Source organism: Anarrhichthys ocellatus, unplaced genomic scaffold (assembly GCF_004355925.1).
Source record: "Anarrhichthys ocellatus isolate YVR2014 unplaced genomic scaffold, GSC_Weel_1.0 scaffold1105, whole genome shotgun sequence".
NCBI lineage: Eukaryota > Metazoa > Chordata > Actinopteri > Perciformes > Anarhichadidae > Anarrhichthys > Anarrhichthys ocellatus.
Genome location: NW_022281079.1, coordinates 1,822 through 13,551, shown reverse-complemented (window position 1 = coordinate 13,551; position 11,730 = coordinate 1,822). Strand labels below are relative to the sequence as shown.

At 43.3% G+C, this 11,730-nt stretch overlaps 1 protein-coding gene across 1 annotated transcript; it reads left to right on the top strand.

The window, feature by feature from the left end:
* Positions 1–5,060: 5,060 nt before the first annotated feature.
* On the top strand, positions 5,061–11,103 carry LOC116377302 (Na(+)/H(+) exchange regulatory cofactor NHE-RF1-like). Its single transcript, XM_031838914.1, has 3 exons — positions 5,061–6,267; positions 7,976–8,129; positions 8,299–11,103. Exons 1-3 carry the CDS (start codon positions 6,133–6,135, stop codon positions 8,436–8,438), a joined length of 429 nt encoding a protein of 142 aa, XP_031694774.1. The 5' UTR covers positions 5,061–6,132; the 3' UTR covers positions 8,439–11,103.
* Positions 11,104–11,730: the final 627 nt, after the last annotated feature.

Genomic DNA, 11,730 nt, shown 5'->3' with positions numbered 1-11,730 from the left:
GTTACGTCGCAGTCCTTTTTTTTTTTTTTTTTTTTTTTTTTTTTTTTTTCTCTCACCAGCACCCATATTTAGTACCAACTCTTGTTCTCTGCCCGTCACATTGCTGTTGCACTTATTAGAACACATCCTTCATCAGAGGCTGCTGAGTTTCTGAGTGGTATATGAACTCATTTTTCATAACTCTTTTGTCGAGGCCACTCCTGTATGCATGCACACACACACACTTTATCAGCATATGGGTTGTTAGCTGTTGGGGTGGAACCGATGATGAAACCACTTCCTGTCCTTGTAGCGAGTTGCTATAGTGCTGAAGCCACATTGTGTTTTTTGTCTCAGCCAGTTAATAATAACCATAATGCTACATGCAGGTCTGTGTAGTTATGTATTATGTAAACCAGCAATAGACAGCATGTCTCTTTCCAGAAATCGTGACTATTGATACTCAAGATAATCCACAGACCTTGTTGTGAGCAGTTTCTTGAAGGAATTATTTGTCTTTCAACTCTAGCAGCATGTGTTTACACTCGGTATATCTTGAGTAGCTCGTGTAGCATAGAAGTGCTAACGCTAGCTGATTCAGTGGTAGCATTCCCTGCCATCGTTGGCTCCACAGGTTTTTACACAGAAACGTTTAAGACTATCACTTTCCAACCTCTCAGGGTAACGAGCATCACGATCACACAACGTTCAACCACGACTAGCTCCAAATCAACTAAACCAGCCTAAAAAAAATCAAGATTAATCTGAAACCATTGCATGACAACAGATCCGGATAGTTGGTTGGTCCCTGGTCAAAGCCGCCTGCCCCGCTATGATTGGTCAGCCTGTGTTACAGGGGCGGGACTCAGCAAAGGCAATGATAAATTCAGTTGCACAAGCCCAATGCTTGGACTGTAGCAAAAAAGTTTAAGACGCTGACGTGTTTGAGGACAATCTGTATGGGCGGTTCTACAGAAATGGCTCCTTCAGTTCTCCCACACTTTGTTTGAGACGTAGCCCTTTCTCTCTGTAGAATTGTGCCCAGAGATCGTCATAAAGGTTTCAAATGGCACATAAATGGTTTAGTGTTTCAGCCTCGGTTCAAGGTCCTCATTATGTGACAGGATCGGAGCACAGGATCTGATGTTTAACTACAGCAAGCTGTAAAACCATTAACCTCTGATATTCAACAAGCTTAGGGAATGTTTACACCGGCTGCCTGCTGCCTCTTGTACCATCGCACTTAAATAGGCTAAATCCTGCGTTCACACGGTGGCTATTTGTAGCAGATCCCAAGCCAGATGTTATTTCTGTGTTTGCACAGGCACACGACTGGGCCCGCAGCCAGATCTCTGCAACCGATATTTCCTTTTTCTGGTCCCTTTTGTGCAGAATCCCCACCAGTGCTCTGTGGTTGACCTTTCACCTCTCTGCAGAGGACAGGCTTGAAAAAGGCAAACATTAAACATTGTTTTCCAAACAGGAGATTTTACTGGGGGCCTGTTTTTAGCAATGAATCATTGTTTAGTGTGCTTGTCTTGTGCAGTCGAGAAATTTTTTGTCATGGTACCCCAAGCAACCCAACCCCCAAAATGACATGCATATGTGCACAGACGAGTTTTGGTTTTCACACTTTTAGATTTATTTCTTTATATTAAGTTTTTATTTTTCTGAAAGGCTGAGCTCCTGAAACCTCGTGAGCTGGTAAACGTATGAGCGCGACACGTTGTAGTTTGTGTTCTTTCATGGATGTGTTGACGTATAGATACGGTATGTTCCACTGGACTCGCAACAGCATGTGTGTGACGAGGCGCCGCACGCCAACACGGCTGATTTCTGTGCCGCTAAGTCTTCCACTGCAGGGGTCATTGGTTTATCATATTGTTACCGTGGGCCCATCACCAGACATCTCAGATAAGCTTCATCTCTGACGGTTACCTTCAGTAGCGGATGTTTGCTGTTGCAACAAACCTTGTTTCATTGCCGGCATGTTGGAGACACTCAGTGGGACTTTACCCAGCAGTGTCATTATCAAACGCCACCGGCTGTCACTGAGACTGGTTTGCTGTGCGGCTCTGCTGACACTGTGGTTTTCCTGTGCGTGTCTTGAAACCCTGAAAAAAGTCAGAAAGTAGTACTCAAAATGTCTCTTGAAATGCAGCATGCATTGTGTTCCACTGATGTGAAAGAATTCTTTGTCTGTCTTCCACTCGCTCCGAGGGTCTTCTTCGTATTGTTTGTGTTCACTGCTGCAGACCATAAGCATGCAGACGGGCTAGATTCCGTCTCCGTTTGAGCTGGAGGCCAAATCCCAAAGCAGTAGGCTGAAGGTACACGTCACAAATGTCATTTGTTGTTGGGCGTCAGAATCAACTTCGACATGTTTTCACATGCCTTTGAGATGACACGCTGTGATTGGAATGTTTCAGAGAGAGCGAGAGAACATGTTAGTAATAGTTAAGATTAGCATTCTGCACTACAGTGGGAGTTAAAGGACGTATCCGGATCAAAGATGAGTCCTCGATTCCTTGAATTGATGCAGAGGGAGTCACCATAGACCTGCACATACAGCCACAAATATACACTGTTTGATTGTATCAAAAATACATGTCCACAAAGGATTTGAAATTTCCATCATAAACATATTTCGATATTTTCTTTCGTGCATCAGCTTGATTAACGATGCTGCTACGTCTTTGAATATAATGTCTGTCCATCAAAGATGACCAAAGGACGTGTACAGTGTCGTGACATCACCACCATTTAAAGGGTTAAAATCTCTTAAAAATCACGCCGTTTTGTGAGTTGTCGAGTTAGGGGAAACTTTATGAAATGCCGTCTGTGTCAAATTCTTTATCGGGGGCTCGTTGTAAATTTTCCATAATTAAGTGATTTATTATTGTCCGTTTGTCCCGGCCGGTCAAAGTACCACTGCAGATAAACCAGCTGCTCAGATGAGTGCACTGCACGCACTAATACTACTACTAATGTAAAAGCACAGCATCCATTATCTTCCTCCAATTCAAGCTGATCACCTGAAGACTTTTTACTTTAACTTTTACTTTGCAAGTGTGTAATATGTTTCACACTGTCCGTTTCAACTAGGACCCTGAGGCCTCCCCAACAGTTTAATGCTTCATTCATAACGTTGGCTTACAAATATTATCTTTAATAACTTACAGAGGCATTGTCATTTTTTCATAAAATTTACTAAATAATGCAGATAACAGCAACAACAATTAGATCTTTAGTCTCCCTGAACATCTGCACAACGTCTCTTCAGATGTTGAGTTTGAAGAAACAGAGCAGTAACATAATGCACAGCAGCTGTTATGACTTTATTATCAATAAATTACAAAATTTAGTCTTACAAATATCACAACTTTATTCTCAAAATGTTATGACCTTATTAATACATAGGTGGGATACGTCTTGAATGTGTCTAAAGTTTTGAAGATGAGCATAAATGTTGCTGAAACACATTTGAGCTAATAAAGGCCAGGGGCTTATACATGTAATTAAATTAATGAATGTATTAATAAATGTGCCACATGCACATTTAAAGAGCTTACTTCCCCAAACAAAAGACACAAGAGAGAGGAGGGAAAGTAAATCATTCCTACATGTGCTGACTCAGCAGGGAATAATAAATATTTGAAAGCAAAACAGAATACCTGAGAGCCTTAAAGTCATTTTATACTTTGAAAAAATAAAATAAGAAATTGATGAAACATTTCCACAATAAATTGATGCAGTAATTCACCAGAATGCAGGACATGAAGTATTCCCCACATAACGTGTGTCAAACCTGCTGACTGCTTATATAACGTTGATAACGTTGGTAATTGCAGTGTCTCCACAGGTTCCGTGCCATATTAGAGCGGAGCGTGGAGTACTGCATGCTGCGAATGCTGCAGATTACATGAAAACTTGATTGGCATGCGGTGCACTTTGCACCTCACCTGTTCCCTTATCGTCTTCAGCCACTGCTTATGTGGGCTTTGTCATAAATGATGATGATAAATGATTCCATCCAAAGGTCCTCCCAAGATCACACTGACTCACTCAGAGCATTTCAGCAATCATCAACCGCCCCGACTCCACAGAAACCCTCGGACCGACGCAGAGTCCACTCTGAGTGGGCGAGGTGGGGACACGCCTTGAGAACGCTGAGGTTATCACGGTGGATCTGAAATGGTCACTTTGCAGGGAATCATTTACAGATATGTGACAACGCTGTAGATAGCGGTGCTTTTTATCACGTGAATGAGGTGCATTTTATCAGAGCCTCGATTGGTCACGCCTGTTATAACTGCTCGGTGCACGTGTTGGCTGTAAACGGGTTTGGAGGTTGAATCCGTGCCGTCCACCGAGTGGACGGTTCTGTCTATCAGGCTAGTTTAGAGGCTGTGGAAGACAAATCACTCTGAGAAAAGGTGAAATAATAATAGTATCCCAGAATGTTCTTTTCTGCCTGTATGTCTGCAACACATCCACCAGGCTGGACCACATCTACAATGTTCACAGCCAAACGAGTGTGAAACTATCTAATTATCTCGATTGTGCAAGTTTAAAGTACAATTGGCAGCAACAACACTAGGAAGAATAAAAGTGATATTGGCGTATTGGAAAATGTCGACGCCTTCTTTATGGAGCTTATGTAATAGGATTCCGTTCAGCAATGATTTCCAGTAGTCCTGTAATAAAGCCGGAGCTCATGCAGCAGTGCTCTGATGTTAACAGCTGAAGTGAGGTCCTTCACGTGGGATTAGACACATAACCAGGTCTACAGTAGGCCACCGCAGGATTAGCAGAGACCTGCTGCTGATTCATTCAGTTGGTAAAGGAAGTCAGCTGACTTTTGTTTCTGCCTGTGCATGTTTATGACCTCATGTTGTGCTTTTTCAGGTCTGACTCAATGCCGTTTGTCAAATGAGCATTGTGCGCCCGTTGTGTAAATAGGGAAGTTACGTGACGTCCATAGCTCGTCATTTACAGCAAACCTGTATTGATTGTGTTGGTGTGGGATCTCAGATTGACGTAAAACACATGGAAGAGCCCCCCCCCCCCCGCATCGGAGAAATCTAAGATTAATTGCACTAAAATGGATGGACATGGCACTGGGCGAAAGCAGCCGTTAAGTAGCATGTGTCACGTCCTTTAATCCCAAACGGTCCTGTGCTCACCGGCCTCTCCCCCTGCTGCTGCTGCTGTGTGTTGTCTGATTCTGAGGATTGCTGTGACAACTTAGTTTAATCACCGTGTGTCACAGCAACCCTCCTCCTGAACTGGAGAGGCAGGGATTGTACTTGACCTAACACTTCTAATGGTTATGATATCGTCACTGGAGTAATATGATGAGATGATCACTGGAAAATAAAAATAAAGTCTGTCGTATATAAAACAGCCAAATAACAATGTCAGATGACGCATGGTGTAACGTTACGTTACCAGAACGTTTTTTTGTTTTTTTAAAAGATATTTTTGTGTCTTTTATTGCCTTTATTAGAGCAGCTGCAGAATGAGTGGAGAGGGTTCGACCGGTCAGATTACCACCGACAGAAACCCTTTGTGTATGTGTTTGTAGGCCTCATGTATCAGTGCTGTCTTGTCCCTGCTGCCGTCTTGACAAAGCGCTTGGGGATGATTTTTCTCTTTCTGAAAAGTGTTTGTGCAGACCAGATTTACCGCTGCGATAAGCCAGCCCACTTCCAATTTTCCGAATTTACACAGCAACACATTGTTGGGTCTCCGTGTTCTCCCACACTGAAGAGAATGGTTTAGCTCCACCCTGAAATCCACGCTTTGATGGAGCGTCACAAGAGAATGGTTGCTCGCCGTCAAAGCGTGGATTTCCCCCAAACAGGGTGGAGCTAAACGTTATGCAGATCGATGTGTTTCTGTAACCGATTACGTCATACAAGTCTTTTAAGATTGTGAACAATTGTGCGATCAAACTTTCTAGAAAGTCTGAAATCTCAGCAGCCGTTGGGGACACAGGAGTGAGTGTTATTAATACTGCTGAAGTCCACATGGATGTATATTATTGACATTAAATAGAGAGGGACCTGCTCACACCCTTCAGTGAACGGTGGATGTTCTCCTGTCTGTGTGCAGGAGGAGCGAGGCGGGCCGCGGCCTCGTCTCTGCCACATGAAGAAGGGAGCCAGCGGCTACGGCTTCAACCTGCACAGCGAGAAGTCCAAACCGGGCCAGTTCATCCGAGCGGTGGACGACGACTCTCCGGCACAGAGAGTGGGCGTGAAACAGCGGGACAAGCTCGTCCAGGTACGCCACACACACACACTCCCTCCTCCTCCAGGTCACACACACACACACACACACACACACATGCACCTCTGGATTTCAGCTTCCCCACTGATGTAATAGGATTACAGCTGATACACATACAAACTAAATAAAACAGACGCACAGTATCAGGCAAAACGTGTGTGTGTGTGTGTGTGTGTGTGTGTGTGTGTGTGTGTGTGTGTGTAAATACTGTATGTTTTCTTTCTCCCCCGCTTTGTTTGTGTGACGAGCAGGCCTTCTGTCCATGTTAACTGTGGCGAGGTCAGAGTTAATCCACTTACTGCGTCTGAGGGCTGCATCGCTGCCTGCTCAGACTGCGGGGCGGGGCAGGGGGGCTGTGGAGAAGACCACATCTCTACATGCTGTATTCACCATGAGATAGAAACTTTAAACTGGTTTTTAGAGGTAGATTTCGGGAAACGAGATGCTTGGAATTGAATGAATGTTTCTGTGGAGGGGTCCACTGGAGTGGAATACAGCCGTACCACCTGTTCAACGTTCACACCCACAGTGGGGAGTTGGTGAGACCGAGAGATGAGGGCACTCCCACCTCGGAGCTTCCTCCCACAGGAATTCCTCAGTGTCTTATCTCCCAGGAGGCATGATTAGTTCCATCTGTGGGAGTGTGCTTGCATACCTGTAACCCTCTGTAACAACACAGTTACCAAACATTCTCCATCACTGGAACCATCACTCTCCTGTTGGTCCTCATCACGGTCATTACGTTTCACCACAGCCACACCAAAAACATCATCATTCACTTACTTAGTGGGAATAATCAGTGATACCTTATAGTTTATGGCCAATGTTTGGAGTGCTAGTCATTGTTATTATGTGATCAGCTGTAGTGTCACATAGTTGTAATGCTGCCTCTGATGCTATCTTAAATAGAAAAAGAATAGAAAAGGCCGAGTACACTATAGTTACCAATAACTCTAATGTGAGAACATGTCCCGCTCTAAGCTATGGAGAGCAGCGTTCAGTATTAAATATATGAATAGGACATGATTAAATGAATGATCCTCTTTCAGCCCATCACGTTGCTCCAGCCTCTCAGCAGACTCACCAACTGCCAGTTAGCTGATGGGTAGAGCCGGGTTCTTAATGAAGCTAAAAGTCTGTGTATCATGTGAGTTTTGACTTTGAACTCACCCTACAGTTAGAAAACCTCTGAGGCTAGATGGACAAACACACTACATTTACAATACAGTGCAATATATTTGCCCTCCAGTGTGTTCTGCTGTCAGTGATGATGCAAAGTGGTGATTATTAGTAAGTCTCCAAACAGATGACAGACGTTTGAGAAAGGGCATTTAGGAAAAAGAAATGTATATAATGACCAAAAAAGAGAGTTGAAATGACTTTTAGTCATTAATTAAACAGTTTATACAATTAGAACTATTGCAGCTATTTAGTAATTCCCTTTAATGTTGAACAGCTCCTTACTTTACTGTCACCAGTCACCAGTTGTACATCATCAGAGCTGGTAGCTCGTCTGATCACGTGTAGGTTTGTTCCAGCTGAAGTGCTTCTGAACTGCAACACCTTGTGACCACAATCTGTCTTTGACAAAATAATTGGAGACTTGGCGCTTTAGAACTGTGTGGAAAAACACACATCCAGTGTAGCAAGAGTCAGAGAGTGAACTCTCCTGTCTCCTCTCTCCTCTTCTCTCCTGCCTCAGGTCAATGGCATGACAGTGATCGGCATGCAGCACTCGGAGGTGGTCGCGGCCATCAAGGCGGGAGGAGACGAGACCACGCTGCTGCTGGTGGACGCCGAGGCCGACGACTATTTTAAGAGATGCAACGTCCTGCCCACGGAGGAACACGTCAGCGGTATGACACACGGACGCTCTCACACACACCGATCACACTGTGGCTTTGTAAAAGATGACGCTTGTGTGTTTACCATAGCAGTGTAAAAAGATCAGGAACATAATGATCAGACATCTGGTTTGAACCGACTGGAGTAAATATGGATGAAGTTTCTTCTTTTCCCCCGTAGGACCTCTTCCTGAGCCAGTGTCAGAGAGAGCATCAGAGGAGGAGGAGGAGGAGGTTAGTACACACACACACACACACACACAGATAGTGGCCTGGAAAAGCCCCACTGATTCTCTCTGGACATTCCTGGTAGCAGATTAGAAGTTCTGGACAGTGTTGTGAAGCACTCCGTCTGTCTTCATGTGTTTCCTGTTTCAAGACTGCACTGTTAAACTCCAAAACACACGTGTTATAAAACATTTGTAACTTTTAGTTACAGCGCATACTGTAACTGCCACGTCGGTGGATCGATTCTAGGCAGAGACCTGCGTCACATGTCTCTCTTTACTGTAGAATACATCATGTATGTTTAGACTGGTGAAGAGACTCTTCTACACTCATGTCCCATTGACAGTTAATGCAGTGTTGGTCAGTTCACATCAAGGTAGCCCAGCAACATTGCATCACGTGATAAAACAGAGGACAACCTTAATCCCAGCTGATAATGGTACTATGACTAGTTATGACTATACTAATCAAACACTTCTAAAGGGTATTGTAGCATTAAATATTACGCGTTCATAAAGTTTGAGACACAGATTTAAAAGCTGCTCAGAATTGAGAATCGAGAGCAGAAGCAGAGATCCCCTGACTTCAGCTCCAAGTTTGGGTCAAGATCCAAAAACACTGGATCTTACACTTTCCATGATGCATCATGTGTTTGATGCTCAGTGCTCAGTTTGTAACTGGGGATAATCACTGAGCTAATTGTTTGGCTGTGAATGTATTTTAAAGATTTTGGAACTTCTTGCATTGCTGCTCAAGAAAGACTAATGTCGATTCATTTTGTTTATTAATTATCTTTTTTTCTCACAATATAAGAGTAATCGATGAGAGTACTAGTATTGATCAAATCCTAACGATACCCATCCCTCATCACTATGACATCATCATGGGTATTGTTCCAGACTTAATTAAGCTCCTCCCTCAGAGCCACAGAAGACATAATAAAACAGTTTTTATAATTTCTAGTAGTACCCATCATCATCATGTGTAACATCAGAGGAATGCTCCTTTAATGAAGCACTCTGTATTAAGCAACATGTGTTGTTGTGACAGTCCACAGACACCGCAAGGCGCCTTTATCAAAAGTAAACACTCTCCACCTCCTCTCTACACACACACGCACACACACATTGGAAAAGTGGATTGGCCCCTCTGGTGACATTGTGGCTGACCCTTCACCATGGCAACAAGAGCTCACCAGTGTGAGTTTCCGTCTCTGTCTCTCCCCTCCGTGTCCTGGAGGATCATGGGATTGAAGTGGCATTAATACTCAGGGTAAATTGGGGATTATGCTAATGAGAAGACTAACGAGCGCTGTTCACGTACCCACACATGCAGTTTCTACTCTACTGCAGCAACAATAACTGTGCGTGCGTGCGTGCGTGCGTGCGTGCTTCTACTGTTCAGTGGAGCAGCTCAGGTCCAACCGTTGGCATGAAACACTCCTTGACAAATAGTCATTGGCCCTCATGGGCCTCATGTGTGCATGTTCTTACTTACTGTTTAAAGTTTTAAATAGTTTAAATTAGTTTAAAGTTTAGGTTTAGTTGACTTTGCGCGAGGTGGAGGCAGAAACACTTCTGTGAAGAGTTTCCACAGGAGCCACAATGATGGTGAATGTTGTCTCCTAGGATACGGACTGTGGCCCAGGTAAAAAAAAAAAAAAAGAAAAGGTTTGATATTAAAGTTGGTGCTAAAACACAATACAGCAGACCAGAAGCAAACAAAGGAAACAGGTGGAGGACGAGGCCCACAGTATTTGTCCAATAAGACCCGTCGCAATTTATCTCCAGTCATCCATAAGTGTGACATGTCCAAGAAACGAGGCTGAAAGTGATGAACCAGCACAGACTTCCACCCAGAGTCCTTTACTTCATACTTGTGTTAGTGCTGCACCGACAAGTTGGAAGCATAATTCATGATGTTGACATTCAGAAATGAAGTGTTTCTTATTTTTGCATGTCAGTTCATTCTGTTTAAAGCCGGTATTCCTGCAGTTTCAGATAAAGATCAGGCTCCACTGTCAGTATTCTACTATTTGTAGAACTAGAATCCAGTGGTGGCTGCGTACGATTGTTCCTCACTTGTGTGAACATTTTTAATAACTCAAAGAGCGTTTTGTAAACTTAAGAATTATTAAATAAAAGATGGATGTAATCATTTCCAAAATTCATATTTTTATCTAACAAAACGTTCAGCTTCAGTCCTTATTTGTTGCCATTTAGCCTTTTGAAACAACATTTTCACTGTTTGCTCTCCTGCTGACCAGCAAGCATCCGACTAACAGCAGTCTAGCAGCACATGAATTACGTTTATGGAACCACAATAACACTATCTATTTTATTTTTTATTTTTATTTGGTGTCATAAAATGTGACGGGCATTCCAAGCTTCACTTAAAAAACCCTCAATAGAGGCTTTGAAATACAAAGTGTTCTTAATTATTCTTAAGAGGGTGTTGACTTCATAGTTATGGAATACATTCGGCTAAATCATTAGTAAATTAATGGTTTTAAATATTGTTAAAATATCTATTAAAGTCCTTTTTTCCCAAATTGACTTTGTTTTAATATGGGATGCATTTAGTGAAACGGTGTGTTTCCCTTCAGACAGCCGGCCAGGCTTTCATCACTTCAGCGTACACGAGCTCTGAGGCTACATCAACACGACTCCGTTTAAAACTAAAGCGATCTCCGTCCACACGGCGTTTCAGCATCGTTTTCGAATTGATCTCCGTCCAGACTAACACGCCTGAAAATGAATATCACGTGACTCATCACGTACACTGGGCATGCACGTGGTTGCCGATGTAAACAGGAAGTAGATTGGTTGCTAAGTTAAAAAAAATACGACAGAGTAATAAAGTAGTCTTTAATAATGAAAGGTCGTGTTTGATACTTAAGATCTTCTCTAAAATCTTCCTCTATAAACTCAAACAGACACAGTTCGTGGGAAGTTTTATTTTCAGACTTGACGTTAGTTACAGCGCTGCGGGTTTTGCTCTATCTCTCTCTCACATCAAATTCACAGGTCTCTCACTCGTTCCCTCGGTGGTGGTGTTGTCTGTTCTCACTCGTAGCTCTGCTGGTGGCTGAAGTCTCTGTCCTACTGGAGAGAAATTACTGCTTTTGTTCCTTTTACATTTTATCTGCGGACTTCACAATAGATGTGTAGAACAAAATAAGCGTTAATAAGGACAGGAAAGTCTTCCGTTTTGTGTCCATCACCCTCCCTAAAGCCGCAAACCGTGACTTCAGACGCTCGCTCCGTAGGGCTGATAACGCCGCTGGACACGCAGCTCACTAATCGCTCCAATAACAGCTGCTTCCTCCGTACTAGTGCAGACTTTAACTGCACAACAGCTGTTTCAAGACAACAAGGTCAGCAAC